The 18491-nt window shown below is 45.4% G+C and overlaps 1 protein-coding gene across 1 annotated transcript in view; it reads left to right on the plus strand.

The window, feature by feature from the left end:
- The window catches only part of PTPRJ (protein tyrosine phosphatase receptor type J), a 143454-nt gene that overhangs the window by 110187 nt on the left and 14776 nt on the right, over nucleotides 1-18491 (plus strand). Inside the window, exons 4-10 of the mRNA XM_059142478.1 lie at nucleotides 865-1113; nucleotides 2189-2413; nucleotides 5247-5513; nucleotides 7934-8191; nucleotides 12632-12889; nucleotides 13814-14092; nucleotides 16097-16387. Of these exons, the coding sequence (XP_058998461.1) occupies nucleotides 865-1113; nucleotides 2189-2413; nucleotides 5247-5513; nucleotides 7934-8191; nucleotides 12632-12889; nucleotides 13814-14092; nucleotides 16097-16387 (1827 nt within the window). The remainder of the gene's footprint in view (nucleotides 1-864; nucleotides 1114-2188; nucleotides 2414-5246; nucleotides 5514-7933; nucleotides 8192-12631; nucleotides 12890-13813; nucleotides 14093-16096; nucleotides 16388-18491) is intronic.

Here is an 18491-nt window from a genome sequence, read left to right on the forward strand (position 1 = left end):
TACTTGATGGCTGTTCCATTTCTTTTCAAAAGAAAAAGGACACAGGAGTGACCCCATTTAGGAATCTTTGAGCTCAAAATGTTTGGCGTGAAGGGTAGAATCACAGTGGATTAGCTCACTTCAGAGCCCACCATGGCCTCCGGTGCCGCCCCGGCAGACCTCAGGCAGGGTTTGCTGTACCCGCAGCACTCCGTGGACCTCATGGGCTCAGCGCCGGAGCCTTGGGTTCTGATTTCCCCGATTCCACCCGTGATGTGTGACCCTGAGCCAGTCACTCCTCCTCTCAGTGTGTCTACCTTGCCATTTCCAGAATGAAGGGAGTGGATGTCACGTTGACCGAAATGGCTGGTTTATGTTACAGCAAGCCAAATCAGGTGACGGACAGAACAGTGGGGCGATGGATCGGAAATCTTCCAAAGCACCTTTGGGTTGCAACACAGGAATGAGCTCCTTAGTTGAAATGTCTAGGTGCTCTGAGATGGCATTATTTTTGTTGTTATCTTGAATTGGGACCTTTAGAAATAGTAAACAATCACTTTGTTTCCTGCCTTGTTCCCATGCCCTAAACAAATATGATTAAATGCTGCTGTTTGTCAATTTTGAGGACAATTTCAGAGTGTCACACCGCTGTTGAAGTGAACTGTGGAGGGGAATACTACAGATCCTAAAAATCCTGGGCTGTGGGTGTATCCTTCATTCCCCGTCATGCTATATCTACTTTTTCCTTCTGTGAAATGACGGATTTGCCCTGGACCCTGATATCAAGAAAGTATTGTTAGTGAGAACCTCAGTGGCCCCAGTCATTCCTAATGAAAGGTGACTGCCCATTGTTCCATCAGTGTCCACTGTGTGTTTTTCAAATAGAGCCCAGTCCAGTCTCTGGTCTTCAGTATTCCATCGTGCGGGTGACAAAGGCTGCTCTTACCTGGGAGACTGGCAATGGTACTTCCACCTACCGGCTGCTCCTTGAAGATGTTGGAAGTCCTAAGGAGTTGACTCAAGACTTAGTGGCCAATATCTTGGGCCTGAAACCAGGGATTCCACACAATGTCACCCTGACACTTGCAGAACCAAATGAACAGAGAAAGCCCTCGGTCACAGGCAGTGGCTTAGGTGAGTTACCAAAGTGTGTGCTTCTCATCTGCCTTTCTGGATTTGATTTTTCATGACTGCTAAGTGTCGTTCTTACATTTCTATAGAGTTTTAGAATTTATTGAGGGCTTTCCTCCACATTTTAGTTTGACCCTTCATTTATATGAAGAAGGTAGAGAGATGTTCTTATTTTATAGGTCAGATCGCTGGGGCTCGGAATGATAATGGGGGTTGAAAGTTTTTGAGTCTGGCATCCCGGAAAGGAGCCGGCTCCACGAGCTCTTTCAGCTTTCCACCGAATGAACAACAGATGTGTTTACGTGAGCAGGGCCATCAGAGGAACTTGCCATGCCCATTGAGGACAGGGATGCTTAGCAGGCAAGTCTAGCAGACATCGTCTGCATTGCCAGTGGTGTAGTCATTTGCAGATTTTAAGCGTTTTCAGAAGTGACCCTGTGGATTGAGAACACATACTTAATCCCCATTTTACACTTAAGGAAACAGGACTGCACAGTGGGTGTTAGGATTCTTGACTGCAAGTGACAGGAGCCAGACTTCAAGTAGCTTGAGCTGGAAGAGCAACTTACTGGCTTGTGTCTGTTTTCCCACGGTGGGCAGCAAGGCCTTGAAGAAAGAGACGAGGGGACTCCCAGTTCCTCTTCCTGTTTCCTTCTTTAGCAACCTCGTTCTCAGAGTGGCTCCCGTCACACAGCTCTGGGAGACATGGTTCCCCACAGGTACCCCGTGTCACCCCCTATCAGAAGAGGAGATATTTCTAGAGTGGGCTCTGACTCTCTGGGTTTGAGTCCCGTGGCTGTCCCTGGAGGACCATGTTTAGAGCTGGGTGGGAGACGATTTCCTGAGAAAAGGGGCGAACAGTCAAGTTGGAAGGAGAAGCACAGTTGTCTGGTGGTCCCTGGGATAAAAGTAGAAAATAAAATGCCTGCCTGAGATTGGGGCCTTTGTAGGAGGATGTCTCTCTCTCAAGGGAAGGAAGGGCAGAGTTTGAGGTGTCCTCTGGTAGGGGAGGTGCTGCAAGGGGACAGGGCTGGGCTTCTGTGGCAGTGAGTGTATTTGACTTTTGTGTTTGAAACAGATGCCAGCAACACAGAGGGCGCCCTCCCGCCGCCCAGGACGCCCACTGCCCTGGTGTATGGGTACACCCTCAGTTCCACAGACCCGTCTTCTCACCATCCTCTGACCAGAAACACGGAAGTGTGGCTCTTCGGGCTGAAGCCCAACACGCAGTACAAGGCCACCGTGTATCCTCAAGCAGCCGGGGGTGAAGAAGGGCAACCCCAAAACGTAACTTTCAGGACGGGTACGTTGAATGTTGTGGAATGTCTTCAGCCAGAGTGTTCTGGCCCCAAGTTTTGTCCTCTGGGATTCTGGTTTGCAGTTCTCTCTTGCCTCACCAGCAGTTTGGTTGTCAGAGGGCGTTTTCTGGAAGAGGTTTTGGACAGAGCAGTTTCAGTGAGTTTCCTCTTCCCTCTGCAGCCAAGACGCCTCCTTCTTCCAGCTCAGGAAAGCGTGTTGGGAGCTGCTACTATGTGCAGACGCCAGGTGCCACCTCGTGTCTTTCTTTTGTGCCTTTGCACACGAACCTGGGGGACAAAGTCGTGTCCTAGTTTTCTCTTATTAATAGGTGTTCGTGTTGTCATTGTTGGCTAAAGATTTTCTCCATCGGATGAGAAAACAAGTTTTTTATTTTTCTGGCCCAGCCTTGGAATGCATACTGACCTCCCTGCTGAAGCTCGTTGACATTCACGTTGTGACGTCCTACCTAGAGTTCAGTGGTGCTTCTGCTCTGCACACTCACCAGTGTTTGGGGGTGTTTTGGTTTGGTGCTGATGGGGGAGCAAAGAAACGCGCGGTTCCTCCCTGACGGCATTTGGGTATAGACGGGGAGTTGAGGGAGATGCACGTGCACAGAGAGGCATGTGGGCCCGGGAATAAATGCTGCAAGAAGCGTCGCCCTTGGGGACCAGGCCGAGGCGACGTGAACTAACTCTGGTTACCTGATCCAAAAATATACCTGTTCTCAAAGGCTGCCAGAGACCCATAGGATGGAGGGATGGGGTGGGGACTGGGGGACACAGGGCAAAAGATAAGACTAGGATCCAGGAAACTCGGGAACGCTGGATCACACTGTACCAGGAGCAAAGTCCCACGATGGAGAGGGTATCCCATTCCTGCTTTCTGGGTGGCTGTGTTGGGGAAGGGAGCGCTGTCCCCCAGCTTTTACATGGCCAACAGTCACTTCCTCCCATCAAGGGGGGTTGGGGTGCTGTTGGGAAGAGGGCACTGGGTGCTGCAGAGGCAACACGTGGCCGCTGCCCACGGCAGCTGCCCACTGAGGGCTCTGGACATCGGAAGGTGGAACACGATTCTCACATCAAATCCCAAGGGAAGGTCTCTGCCGCAGGCAGGATCTGAACTTGCTTTGAAGAGAGAATAGCATTTGGATAAACAGAGAGAGGGAGGAAGTCATGTCCGTTGAGGCAACATCGTGTGTGAAGGTGCAGGTCGCTGATATGGAGGTATGGAGGTAGAGAGAGGCACAGGGAGCCGGTGACGGTTTGAGGCCCCGGTAATTCCGCAGGGGTTGATTTCCTTCCTAGGGAGATGTGATCAGGAGCTTAAGAGTTGGGTGTCTCTTTCAGAGACATGCTTGCAGAGTACTCAGGGGCAGTGGCTGGCCTGGCCATGTTCCTTGCACAGGCCTTGTTCCTGGCAGGATGCCTATGATGGGTGGTGTCTGTAAAGAATTCTTGCTTTTCCTGGCATCTGCCTTGAAGGAGGGTCCACTCGTGCCCTCCTTTCTTCTAGTGGGGATGCTACTGTGTGGGTGGAGAGAGGAGGATATACCTGTAGGAAAGACGGCTTGGCTTCCAGGGACCCTCAGGGACCCAGCAGGTCGGCAGGTGGCAGGGCTTGGTGTCTGGAGTGGGGGTCAGGTCGGAGGAGGGGGAGGAATGGACCCTCTGGGGGTGCCTTTGACAGTGGTGGAGCTGTCCGACACGCAAGATGCTTGTGCAAGAGGGTGAATGGGCCCCTTGCCAAGCACTGTACCCCAGAGCTGGATCCACCCAATGACCTTTCGCCTGATTTGCTGAAAGGAGTTTTGTGGATTAGTGTGGGTCTTGGGTTCCCTGCTTTTAAAGTAGTTTGAGCAGAATTAAAGTGATAGTGATTGTGCTTTAGGCTCTCGGTCATATGAATACACACATGGTTTGTGTCAAACTGTACTAGCACTTGATAAATAAGAATTATAGTAACCTTCACCCTCTCTATGTGGTATATGTGTGTGTATGTATATATGTAGACACATACATACGTACGTATAAGTACGCACATATATACATGTATCATACCAGGCATTTTTCAAGTGACTAGTTAGGTGGGATGGAGTTCAGGAAATCATCAGAGCATTGCCAAGACCCCTGAGACTAGTCATGGTAGGAAGTCATCTCTTACCAGGTTGGCAGGTGGAACCCGATCCCAGGCCGACAGGCAGGGCCTCCCCGCCCCCCCAATCCCAGGGATGCAGGGTGTAGGAGGCAGCCTCCCGGGACACAGAGCAGGCCGTAGAAGGATGGAGGATGGATTGCGAGTGTGGGGTGAGCTCTGTGTTATCTCTTCTTGAGGTTAGGAGTGTTATCCCACTTTGACAGATGAGGAAACTGAGCTCAAGTAATTTTCCCAAGATCTATCCGGCTGTTAATGCAGAACTAACCTTGGAACCTGGGCCCGCCTCCTGCTGAAGCGTGTGATCTTTAACTGATCCTGTAGAGTTCATCTGGAGGGATGCTTGAGGGGGTTTCTGGGTCAGCCCAGCACGGGCGCAGGCCTGAGTAGAGTCCGTGTTCTTGTTTGAGGGGCTGTCTTAGCTCTAAGAGTAAACTCCCAAGAAGAAATGAAGACGGACTGTGCTGTTGCAGTTGGCCATGTTGTTTTTCATTGATGATGATGATGACGCCTGACATTTGCTGGGGCCCCTGCAGTCGTTGTGTTGTGGCTGTGGGTACCTGGTGAGGGAGAGGAAGGCACAGTCGCTGCGAGCCCTTCTTACATTAGCTGGCATGCCCCGATGGGGGTTTCTCTCTCTGGCTTGGCCATTCTGGTTACTGTTAACTTCTCTTGTGTCTTCACAGAGGCCAGTCAAGTTTTTGACATTGAAGTTGTGAACATCAGTGCGACCAACATGACCCTGACCTGGAAAATCAACGATGATGAGGCGTCCTCTGTCTATACCTATGTGATCCAGGTTGCTGGGGCGATGGATTCCTTTAACCTCAACACCAGTGAGACTTGGGTCAACATCCCTTCACTCAAGTCAAGTACCTTGTACAACATCACCGTGCGCCCTTTCCTTCAAAACGGTTCTGAAGGCGTGTCAGGTTTCCTCCAAGTGTACACCCGTGAGTTCACTCATTGCTTTGCTAAACTTTCTTGCCTGCCTGCTATCTGCTTTCCTGCCCTCAAGGAGAGCAGGGCTCAGTGTGGGAGTCCACGGGGACTCTTACCTCCTTCAGGATGTGCACTGTAGTACTGGCGACTGTTGACGGACCCTTCCCATGTGCTGAGCATTCCTTGAGCTCTCAGGGGACGTTCACAAATCTTTGACATGGTTGGCATTAGCCTTATTTTACGGACAAGGAAGCCACGGCTGAGAGAGATGCTGTAGGCAGGTATCACACCTGGTAAGTGGCAGAGGTGGGATTAGACTCCAGCTGGGCTTGTCATGACTATTCTAGAGCGGTGGAGTCACATGGATGCACGGAGACAAAAAGAACCTGCATACTCACGTCCCTTTGTCTTCCGGGTACTGACATTATTGTGAAGCAGGGTACAGATATAGCTCATCCTTTTTTACTTAACTCTGCCTTAAAGATAAGATGATAAACAGCAAATAAAAAGTTTTCTGTTCTGAAGGAGGTCCAGTATTTAAAAGAAAACAATAATGGTGTACCAGCAGTATATAGTACAATAGTATCAGTATTGTACCATGTCCAGGGCTTTAGGATCCCAGTGTTAGAGATGAGAAAGCTGCAGCCCAGCACAGCTGAATGATTTGCCCAAGGCCACACAGTTAGGTAGCAAGTGCAGAGCAAAAACACGTGCCTGGCTCTGGATCCAGGGCTTGTTTCACAGAGTGTTTCACTTGGGTGTCTGTTGTTTCCTAGGAAGCATATCTTAGGAGGTTTTTTTTTTTTTTTTGGTTCTTTTTTAGAGAGGGGGTGAGGTTAGGGGAGAGCGGAAGGGAGGAGCAGAGGGAGAAGGAGAGAAAGGATCTTAAGTAGGCTCTATGCCCAGTGTGGAGTCCAAGGTGGGGTTCAAACCCACAGCCCTGAGATCAAGACCCGAGCCAAAATCAAGAGTCAGATTTATCGACTCTTAACTGGCTGAACCGTACAGGCACCCCCACACCTTAGGCATTTTTGCAAGTGTCTTCTGGACTGGCTTTTTGGGGTAAATGGGAATTTGCTTTCACTTCTCCATCTTTTACATTTTTTACTGTTTAATCCCTTTATTAGTTAGGATTATGTTTAGCTGTGAGTAATAAAAAACTCCCCGAGTTTGCATGGCTTAAACAAAATAAAAGTCTATTTCTTGGTCATCATAAAAGAAGCCCAGTGCCCAGCAGGAGGGGATGGTGGAGTGCTAGCCAGGGCCCCACTGCAGGAAACACAAGCTATGAGCCTTTTTTAAGCCAAAAGGAATTTAATCCTGGGAAATGAGGGCTAATAGAATTATTGGGAGGGTTGGTATATTATTTTTCTAGGGCTGCCATGACCAAATACCAAAGACAGGGGAGCTTCAACAAGAGAAATTTATTTTTCACAGTTCTGGAGGTAAGAAGACTGAGAACAAGGTGATGCGTGGGTGATTTTCTCTGAGGCCACTCTCCTTGGCTTGTAGATGGCTGCTTCTCCTTGTGTCTTCACATGGTTGTCTTTTGGTCCATGCATATCTGTGTCCTAATCTCCTCTTCTTATAAGGACTCCAGCTGATGACCTCATTTTACTTTAATTACCTTGTTCAAGACCCTTTCTCCAAATGTACCTCACATTCTGAGGTACAGAGGGTTGGGACTTCAACACAGGAATTTTGAGGGAGACACACAATTCAAGTCATAACAGCTGGGAGCTGGCTTTAGGCTGGGACCCACGAATGATTCCCACCCTAAGGGTCCGCTTTGTCACAGCAGCTCCAGGAATGTATGTTCTGAGCTGTAGTCTGGGATCAGCAGCCAGTGTTGGTTCTAGAGCTAAGCAGCTTGAGCTCTAGCCATTGCATCTACATTCCAGCTATAAGGAGGGGGAGGAGCAGAAGATACCGCTCCAGGCTTTCATGATACCGTCCTAGAAGTCAGACAGTATTTCCACTCACATCCCATTGGCAAAAACTTAGCCACATGGCTCATCTAACAGCAAGGGAGGCTGGGAAATGTAGTCTTTATTTCTGATGGCGATGTACAGGGCTAAAAATCTAGGGCTGTATGACTAAGGGAGAAAGCAGGGTAGGGAATTGGTTTTAGCAGTCAACAGCAGCATCTGCTGCATGTCCCTAAGCAGAGGTTCATTTATTTCCGGTGAATGACTTCGTACAATCCAAAAGCAGTTTCTGTGTTCTTGTAATCAAGTGTTTTCTCAGTGGCCAGAAATACCAGTTTCTGAGGGGCTTGTGTTGTAGATGGTAATACAAAGAAGAGAAAAAGACAGGTCAGGTGTCCCAAGTGTGCAATTTAATCTCAGTAGAAATATTTTTGTGACGTTCAGTCACTCTTGTCTTCTGGAGAAATAGGTTATTAATCTAGTTGTTTACTTTCTTCCCTCAGCCCCTGGTCCGGTTTCTGACTTTCGAGTGACGAGTGTTAGCACGACGGCAATTGGCTTAGCTTGGAGCAGCAATGACTCGGATTTCTTTAAGATAATTACCACAAAGAATGGAACTGGAGAATCTCAGGAGAACACCACCACTCACCAAAGTATTGTCATTGGTGGCTTATCCCCTGGAACTATGTATGTTTTTGACATATTTCCGATAGGACCAAATGAGACTGAAGGGGATCCCCAGAGAGTCTGCAATAGCACTGGTAAGCAAATAGACTATGTTTTCTGTAGAACAGTTCCTTAAAGGAAATCAGTGTAATTTGTAACATCCAAGTTTTCCAAATATTGCTTTTCTTTTCATCTAAGAAGAATCTTTAAAAAATGTATAATGATAGTAATGCATATTCATTGTATAAAATACACAAGCAAAAAGAAGAAAATCACATAGTAAACTATCAACCAGAAATAATCACTGGTAATTTTTGGTGTGTTTTTTGGTGTATGAAATAATTACTGATAACTTTTACGATTTTACAATTTTAAGATATATACAGGTGTGTGTTTGTGTATAGCATATTTTTTCTTTTACAAATATTGAAGTCATCCTATTTACATGGTTTTATAATCTGCCTTTTCCCACTTATCAGCTTATTATGGATATTTTTCCCTTTCAATATAAATATTTCTACAGGATAGTTTTAATACCTGCCTGGCATTCCATTGTCTAAATAAAAGGTCAACAGATAATAATGGCCTATGGGCCAAATCTGGCCCACTGCCTGTTTTTATAAATAAAGTTTTATTGGAACACAACCATGCTTATATATTTACATATTGTCTATGACTTCTTTTGTGCTAGAAACGAGTAGTTGCATCGGAAAATATCTGACCCATAAAGCTTAAAATATTTGTTCTGTGGCCCTTAAAGAAAAGCTTGGTTGATCCCTGGGATAGATCATTGGTATTCAAAGTGTGATCCAGGGATCCCTGAGAGTTCCCTAGGTTTTTTCAAGAGGTTGACAAGATATTGTTATTATCATAATGCTGCTAAGGTGATATTTGGCTCTTTTACTTTTATTCTCTCATAATGAGTGTACATTGGAGTTTTCCAGATGCTATATGACAAGGGATGACATCATCACTCTGGTGGCTAATGGAATTTAGACTTGTGTATTATGTTTTAAAAATTCCCTCATTTTAAAAATTTCTAATACTGTAAATATAAATATAGCCTATATAAATAAAAATTCTCTTTTAAAAAATTCTCTTAAGAAGATAAAGGGTCCTGAGATTGAAAAGTCTGAGAACCACTGATCTGGATATATTGTAAATTACTTAAGTATTCCTCTTTTGTTGGACAAGCAGATTATTTACAGTCTTTCATGAACAACATTGTTCTTTAAGGCTAAATGATATCGATGGAAGTATCTCATGAAAACAACTTAATGCTCATTTCTGTTGTTTTTAAAATTTGAAATTTTTTTTTTTTTGGAAGTTTGAAAAACACACTACTCTTTGATCTTTGATTGTAGGAGAATTGAAAACTTTTATGGAGAGGGGAAGAATAAAGAAATGAGACTAATTCCCTTAGCTACGCATGAAATCAGTTGGGCTTTTGAGACTTTCCTTGTGTGGGTTTCTTCAACTCTGTTGGTTGGGTTAAGACATTGCTAATTACTTGGAAGATCTGTTTCCAAAATAAGGAACTGCTACCGTACATTCCTCAGATGAAAGGTAGTAATTCCTTTTCAACTCTGAATTTTAGATTAAACTGTTGATATGGGGTCTTAATGTCTACATATATTTCTTTTCTTCTTTTGAGGATGTTGCTAGTGATGAGGATCACTATGGTGGGGGACCCTGGATATTGCTTGACTTGCCAAGAACCAGAACTTAATGGAACAATAGTTAAACATATTGGGGGTCTGCAGAGTGCTGGGCTCTCATCCTTTATTTAAAATTTTTTATCACAACTTCATGAAGTAGGTACTGTTAACCTATTTTCCAAGGTAGGGAATGGGAGTTCTGTGAGCTTGATAACTGGCCCAGAGCGACAAGGTAGGGTGCTCGCCTCTGTCTGGCTTTGAAGAGTGAGGTTTTAGTGAAGAGTGTGGACTAACACTTTGATACGGTGCAGCTGCAAAGCCATTTAGGACTGCTGGTTGAGGAGAAGGCATGTCCTGTACTGTAGCCTGTCATTGAGTCTCATGAATGGAAATCAAGAAGAGTTCTAACAAGGCGTTAGTCTCTTAGGGGATTGCCATTCTATTATTGAACAACTTATTATTAAAATCAGTATAATGGCATTATAGGCAATTTGGAGAAGGGAAACAAATACCATATGATCTAGCAATTCCAATCATATATGACTATATGGGACTGAGTTACCTGGACACCGGGGTTTGTAGTAGCATGATTCACAATAGCTAAGAGGCAGAAGCAACCACGTATCCATCAGCAGAGCAGTGGATAGACAAAATATGGTATATCCACACAATAGAATATTATTCATCCATAAAAAGGATGAAATCCTGGTACCTGCTACAATGTAGAAAAACCTCTGGAACATTATGCTACATGAAAGAAGCCAGACACAGAAGGACAAATATTATATGTTTCCATTTCCAAGAGGTTCTTGGAATAGGCAAGTTCATAGAGAGGAAACTAGATTAGAAGTTACCAGGAGAGAAGAGTTGCTGTTTAATGGGAACAGCGTGTGTGCTGGTGGTGATGGAATGTTCTGGGTATAGTGGTGATGCTGGTGACACAACACTGTGAGTGTGTTTAATGCCACTGAGTTGTATATTTACAAATGGTTAAAATAATAAATATCATGTGTATTTTACCACCATCAAAAGGAAAGGAATTAAGAATAACTCCACTCGGGGCGCCTGGGTGGCTCAGTGGGTTAAGCCGCTGCCTTCGGCTCAGGTCACGATCTCAGGGTCCTGGGATCGAGTCCCACGTCGGGCTCTCTGCTCAGCAGGGAGCCTGCTTCCTTCTCTGTTTCTGCCTGCCTCTCTGTCTACTTGTGATCTCTCTCTGTCAAATAAAGATTTTATTAAGGATTTTATTTATTTATTTGACAGAGAGAGATCACAAGTAAACAGAGAGGCAGGCAGAAACAGAGAGGAGGAAGCAGGCTCCCTGCTGAGCAGAGAGCCCGACGCGGGGCTCGATCCCAGGACCCTGAGATCGTGACCTGAGCCAAAGGCAGCGTCTTAACCCACTGAGCCACCCAGGCGCCCCAAATAAATAAAATCTTTAAAAAAAAAAAAAAAAGAATAACTCCACTCTTCTAACGCAGCTGCGTTGTTTTCACATCTGTGTCCACGGTCACATGTTTTGTTTACATGTGATTATTATATAAATCATTGTATTTTGTAGGTGAACTTTTTTTTTTTTTTTTTTTAATGGTCTTCATGTTTTTAGTGGCTGTAGAATGTTTCATTTGGTAGCCAGGCCACAGTTTATAAAGCCCTTCTCTTTTTATGGGATATTTAGATTATTTATAGATTCTTCTATCTTTATAGATAATGGTTTTCTTTTATGGTCTCCGTGTCATCCCTTTGACATCGGGGATTTGGTGGTAGGGAAAGAAGCCTCTCAAAGCTACCTCCCTTTAAGGAGAACACACTCATAAAAATAAATTTTGGGGGGGTGCCTGGATGGCTCCGTCAGTTAAGTGCCTGCCTTCAGCTCAGGTCATGGTCCCGGGATCCTGGGATCAAGCCCCATGGCAGGCTCTCTGCTCACTCGTCAGGCCTGCTTCTCCCTCTCCCTCTGCTGCTCCTCCTGCTTGTGCTCTTGCTCTTACTCTCTCTCAAATAAATAAATAAAATCTAAAAAAAAATTTTTTTTGGAAGGGAGTGCATGCAGGTGATACAAAATAATGATAACCCCCCCCACAAAATGTTTTACAGTGAAAATATTTCTTTCTCTCTTCTGTCCCTTCTGCCACTCAGTTCCTCTCATTAGAGGTGACCTCGGTTCCCGGTGAAGAGAGAAGTGTGCTGAAAGCAAGGGCAGAAGAGACGCTCTTCTTATGTCCTTATTTCTGGGCTTTGATCTGTGCATTCATATTATATCTGGTTTGGTGTGTGGAGGCGAGGTGGGCAGAGCGGGGTCCCCAGGGACACTTCTCTTCTGAGCCCAGCTCCGAGGCTGGACTGTGTGTATGTGTTTTCCCTTCACCCCGTCCTCAAATTCCCCCCAACCTAGCGAATGTCAACTCTGCATTTCAGCTGTTCTCTTACAGGAAGATGTTTTCTTTTGAGGAAATGATTAAAAAACAAAAGCCTATTTATCAAGATACAGGATACATCCTGAAAAACACACACAGCCTAAGTGCGTGGTTTGATGAATTTCCACACACTGAACCCATCTGGTGATCAGCACTCAGATCAGGAAACCGAACTTGATTTCCACTCCAGAAGACCCCTGAAGGGGGGAGCATTTTTAGGGCAAAAGCAGAAGACCAGAGAACTGGCAGATGAATTGGCACATTCATCTGTGCTATGGAAGAGCCAAAATTCCTGAAAGAAATGAGTGTGTGTGTTTCCGCCTTGTTTTGGAATTTATCTTTTGTGAACTCATTTGAGGCTTTGATGGCAAAAGAACAGTTCTCTTGACATTTTGAAATCAAGGTGGGCATTATAATAGTCCTTGACAGACTTCTTCTTCTCTTCCTTTCTTCCAACCAGACCCCAGTGTGGTCTTTGACATCCGTGTGCTCAATGTCACCACAACCGAAATGGAGTTGGAGTGGCAGAATACAGATAATGTTTCTGACTATACCTACTACCTGGACATACAGTCCAAGTACGGCTCTAACAGGACATACAGCTCTCACAAAGCGATCACTCTCAAGGACTTGGTTCCAGGCACCTTATATAACATCACGATCTTTCCAGAAGTGGACCACATCGTGGGGAATTCTGACTTCACTGCACAGTACACAAGTAAGTCTCTTAGGATGCCTGGTCAAGGACTATTCTCCCCGACTCTCTCCTGGAGGGTGGGTCGGAAGCGTTGGCTAAACAGTGGGGAAGGGACCACTGTGTTTCCGGGTTCCCGCTAGAGTAGGAAGCTGCTTAAGTGGAAAACATCAGAAAACAGCAGAGATTCTGCTGTTCTCAGTGTTGCTACTGAGCCATGTGAACCTGGGATTGTTTTTAGAAGCAGAAAGTGATCTGATAAGCATGGATGACATAAGTGTTTCATTAATTCCTTGGGAGTACAGACTAGAGGAGGGTCACCTTGTCATGCTTCCATTAGAAGATACTGCTCACATGAGGAGCAGTAAGGGAGGTGTCTTTTTAAAAATTTATTTATTTTTTTAAAGGATTTTATTTATTTATTTGACACAGAGAGGGAGATCACAAGTAGGCAGAGAGGCACGGGGGTGAGGAAGCAGGCTCCCTGCTGAGCAGAGAGCCCAATGCGGGCCTTGATCCCAGGACCCTGAGATCATAACCTGAACCAAAGGCAGAGGCTTAACCCACTGAGCCACCCAGGTACTTCAGGTGTCTTGCTCATGTTTGATCTAACTTATATGGTAGACATGGTAGTGTGTGTTATCTTTTTAGTATATTTTTCTCTTTCCTTAATCAGACTTCCAAAACAGATAGGAAATTATATTTGGAAAATATATTTCAGATAATTAAAAGCAGTAAAAAAGGATTTTTTTTCTGAGATTTAATCTGTATGATTATTTTCTGAAGGTCTTTTTGGGAAGAAGACTTCTGTTGTTTGAGTCAGCAAATGTTAGCTTTATTTATTCAGTCCCAAAGGGGTCAGCCTGTTTTTTAGAGGAAGTAAATAAAATAGTCTTGGAATTCAGGGCTAATCCATGCCTTTTTTTTGTTGTTGTTGTTGAAATGAAGGGCCCAGCATTGTATCCAACATTGAAATAAGTACCAACACCACAGCAGCAACCTTAATTTGGCAGAACTTTGATAGAGATTCCGATATGTACACCTACCACCTTTTTATTAAGAAGGATGGAAGTTCCAGCCATGCAAGAGAACTCATCACGGACATCGGTGTTACCGATGCCACCATCACTGAGTTAATACCTGGGTCGGTATACATGGTGGACATCTTCACCCAAGTTGGGAATGCAACCTGGTCCCTGTCACCGAGCCGGCAGTCATTCTGTACAGGTGAGTAGCCTTAGGTGGCACTTGGACACTTTCCTGGGTGGTGCTGACCTTGCAGGTAGGTCCTCTACAGACTTTAGTAAGTTTCACGTTGTATGGAATACACTGATCTCTTTGAGATATCCTATGAGCTTATTAGTGCTGTCTAGTTATTCTTATTGTTTGTTCCCTCAGGGATTTATTGAACAGTTACTATATGCCAAGTGCTGTTAAATGACACCCAAGTCCCTGCCTTCCTGGAATTTTTATTTTGGTGGGGAAGACAGATAATAAACAAGATAAATAAGTAAGTTATTAGATGACAGTTACTGCTGGGCAGAGGGAAAGTAGAAGGAAGGGGGAGATGAGATGTTTATCTAGGGTGCCCCAGTGAAAAGGTAACTACTGTTCAGCAAAGTCCTGAAGGAAGTGAAGGAGCCAGCCATATGACTGTCAGGACATAGAGCATGAGGCAGAGAAACAGCCAGTGCAAAGGCCCTGGGGCTGGAATATGCCCACTGGGTTGAAGGAAGATCAGGAGGCCAGAATGGTGGGAGTGGACCAATGGGAGCAAGGGGGCGATGGATGGGCAGATGGTGAGGCCTGAGAGGCAATGGGCCAGGAAATGGATACCATCCAGGCTTGTAGTTCATAGTTTGGTTTCCCCATTGAAGAAGATCGAAAGAATATTGTTAAAACAGCCTTTTCACCTGTCTTGATCCTTATCTCTCAATGTAAATAGTGCTACAAAGAGAAGGGTAGCTTATGTTTAACTGAAGGAGCTTCAGAGAGGGACCCAGGGAGTGTTTTACAGGTGGTTCTGAGTATTTCGGCTCACAGATCTGCTTGACCCTTTGTCACCTTGGCACCTGTGTACCCCCTTATTCTCCCCCCCTTTGTACCTACATCTTCTCTTCCTTAGACCAAGCTGTGCAAGTGTGTTCAGGCTGATCTGGAAGTAGAGGGTTCCCATTGGATCAGCCTCCCTGGTGGTGTGGGAGCTGGGACCTTGATGACCTCTGACCTCTCATGGGGAGCCGCTAAGAAATCCTGGCAACTCTGAGTCACTTCTGCTGACTTGGGCTCCATCTGCCTGGTCTAGACACTGACCTTTGCGGTTTGGGTTGCTTCCATGCTGACATTTATCTTAGCTATAAGAATTGCCACCGATAGCAAGAGAAAAACGTACATGAGCCTTTATGACTGGAGGGGCTGGAAGAGGAGCTGTGGCGGTAGGTGTGCACTGGGCAGGTGACTTTTTCAGGCCTCCGGTGAAGCATGTGGGAGCTGCTCCTAGTGATTTGTTAGTGCTTTTCCTCCTGCAAAATACTGCAGCATTTGAAGTAGTGATAATACTCTCCCTTAGTACGTTGGTACCCAACCCCAAGATCATGACCTGAGCCAAAATCTAGAGTTGGAAGCTTAACTGACTAACCAGCTAGGCACCCCTGACACCCCATTTTAAAGATGAAGAAACTGATCCCATTTACCATTGATTATTCAGCATGCTGTGTGTCTACAAAATACCCTGGCCTTGGGTTTGGAAGTCCTGGGGTCCAGTTCTGGCTTTGTTGCTTACCAGTCACATCATCTTTAGCAACTTAACGTAACCTCTTGAAGCCTCAGCTGACACATCGGCAGAGTTAATAGGTGTTAACCCTACCTCTTCCAGAAGGATTGTCAGGAGGGCCCCAAGATGAGATGACGCGGGTGAAGGAGTTTGCTGTTCCCATGCCTTTGTGCCACAGCTCGTTCTCACGGAGCCCTGTCATCTTCCGGCGTGGTGACTAGAGGCCACTAGTTCATGTAGTTCCGCATACAGTCCTGCAGTTGAGGCTTAGTTGGGTGACTGAGCCAAGGTCACACAGTTCAGTGATGCCTGATTCAATGTCAGCCTCTGCCTCTTCTACTGGACCGCGTGGCTCTCTACGCATTACAGATGAGCTGGGATTCTGCTGCTCTCTGAGGGCCAGTGTCTGGCAAGGCACAAGTCCCAGACTCTCACGATGTGCTGTCCTTGCTTGGCAGATCCCGCACCAGTAGCCTTCTTCCACTGCGAAGTGGTCCCCAAAGAGCCAACCTTGATTCTCAAGTGGCCCTGTCCTCCTGGCGCCAACACGGGCTTCCGGCTGGAGATCAGCAGAGGAGCTTGGGAAAATGTGACAGACCTGGAGAACTGCTCCTCAGAGAACAGCACTGAGTACAGGACAGAAATCACATGTTTGAATTTTTCTACCTCCTACAACATCAGCGTCGCTGCCTCTTCCTGCAACAAGACGGCGTCTCCCGCCCAAAACACCTGCCTCACTGGCATCACAGGTGGGCTTTGTGGTGGTGGCGGTGGAGGGGGGGCAGGTGGCATTGTGGTCACTCCTGGAGAATGCCGTCCCAGTGGGTCTGCAAGTGTGGCCTAAAAACCTGTATTTCTTTTTCAATTTCTACTAAAATACTTGTTTTTGTTGGCATAGACTGTTAATTCTATGTGAGCCAAAATCTAGAGTTGGAAGCTTCTATAGAAGCTTCTATAGAAATCTAGTCTTAAAAAGCAGAGTAAGAGGGACTCTTTTTTTTTTTTTTTGTATTCCAAAAGCTTCCTTTGTTTTATAGAATAATTCATATATACACATAGAAATATTCATATATACACAAAAGTAGAAGGAGGCATAAAGAAACCCACATATCCATCACCACCCAGTTGAACGTTTGTCAGAGTTTGACCAATCTTCTTTCATTTAGATCCTCTCTTCCCTGACTGGATTACTTTGAGATTAGTCCTGGTCATTCTATACCTTTATTTATAAATATATCAGGAAGCATTCCTCCAAGATAGAAGCTCCTTTCCCCTTTCTGACAGAACCACACTGCTTACCATCACACTTAAAAAGTGAGAAGTGCTTTTATTCCCTATGATTACATATCCAGTCAAGATTCCCATTTCCCTAGAATCCATATGGATAAGCTCCCCACCTATTTTGAGGCACAGGGATCACTTCCTGTCGAGGGGATCCCACTAGTCAAACTTTTCATGCTCATTGTTCTTATTTTTTATACTTGGAATAAAAGTTCCTTCTTACGTCTTTGTTTTGTTTTTACCTGTCTTTTCCTTGCAGTGTCTTTGCCAATATTATGTCTTAGATCAGCCTGGTGGGTTGGTCTTGTTTTGTGCTTTTGACTCCTGTATATGTTTCCTTTGGGGTATTAGAATGTTTCTGGAAATTTTCCAAAGAATCCATGAGTGTAATAATAAGAAAAAAAGGCCTCTTACTACAGGAACTCTGACTTGAAAGTGTTTGAGTGGTTCTGTGCACAGAGCCTTGGATTTGGACAGGGAGACCTGGGTTTGATTCTGAGTTCTGCCTTTTGCCAGCTATGGGATCTCAGAAGAGCTACCTAACCTCTATGAGCCTTGTTTTTCTTGGTTATAAAAAGCGGACATAATACTAGCTTTCAGGATTGTTATACAAATTAGATGAGGTCATGTGTTTGCAAGACTGCTTGAGGGTGGCCATGTATGGCTGTTCAGGTAGTGCACCACACAGTTCCAGGGGACACCATTCATATGGACTACAGTGTGCATGGGGCTCCTTGAAGTTGTGTAGTACACAACTGTATCAGATGCCCTGGGTCACACTCCTTCAGGTTTCGGCAGCAGTCTAGAACACAACAGAAATAATGAACCTTCTCTGTAGTTTCTGTTTTTTAGTGTCGTCTCTACAGCTGCTGAGAAACATAAGCCATATCTGACTCCATATCTTTAGGGCTATATGCAGTGCCTAGGGAAGAGAAGGAACTTGTCAGAAATAGTTGTTTCTGAAGCTGAACAGTATGGTAGGTTTGGATAATAGCCAGTTCTTTAGTCCAGTAATTCTCTTACTTTTCAATCTGTACCTCTCTCTTTCCCCAGATGAATTTTTCTTTAAGATTTATTTATTTGTTTGAGAGAGAGAGTGGGGTGGGGGGTGAGGAAGAGGGCCAGAGGGAGAGAATCTTCAAGCAGACTCCAGGCTGAGCATGGAGCCTGATGCAGGGCTCGAGCTCATGACCCATGAGATCATGACCTGAACCGAAACCAAGAGCTGATCTTTCAACCATCTGAGCGATGCGGGTGCCCCCCTCCCGCAGATGAACTTTTATAGACAAAATTAACATATCCTTTATTTATCATAAAGGTGGAGCTGCATTTTTTCTGAGAGGTATGGGATGGGTAATCTGGGAGAACTGTAGTGATGGTCTTTTAGTCATTGGTTAGTTGCTGACTCTATGCCTGGGGTGAGGGACACTGGTGAGTAAGGCCGACGGGGTCCCTGGAGCATAGGATTCAGATAAGGGCAGAGAGGGAAAGGATTTCCAGCCCTGCAGGTAGATGAGCTAGCATGCCGCTGACGATCTAGTCCCCTCTGGGCAGCTTACAGGCAAAGAGCTG

This window comes from Mustela lutreola, chromosome 1, assembly GCF_030435805.1.
Source record: "Mustela lutreola isolate mMusLut2 chromosome 1, mMusLut2.pri, whole genome shotgun sequence".
Classification (NCBI taxonomy): Eukaryota; Metazoa; Chordata; class Mammalia; order Carnivora; family Mustelidae; genus Mustela; species Mustela lutreola.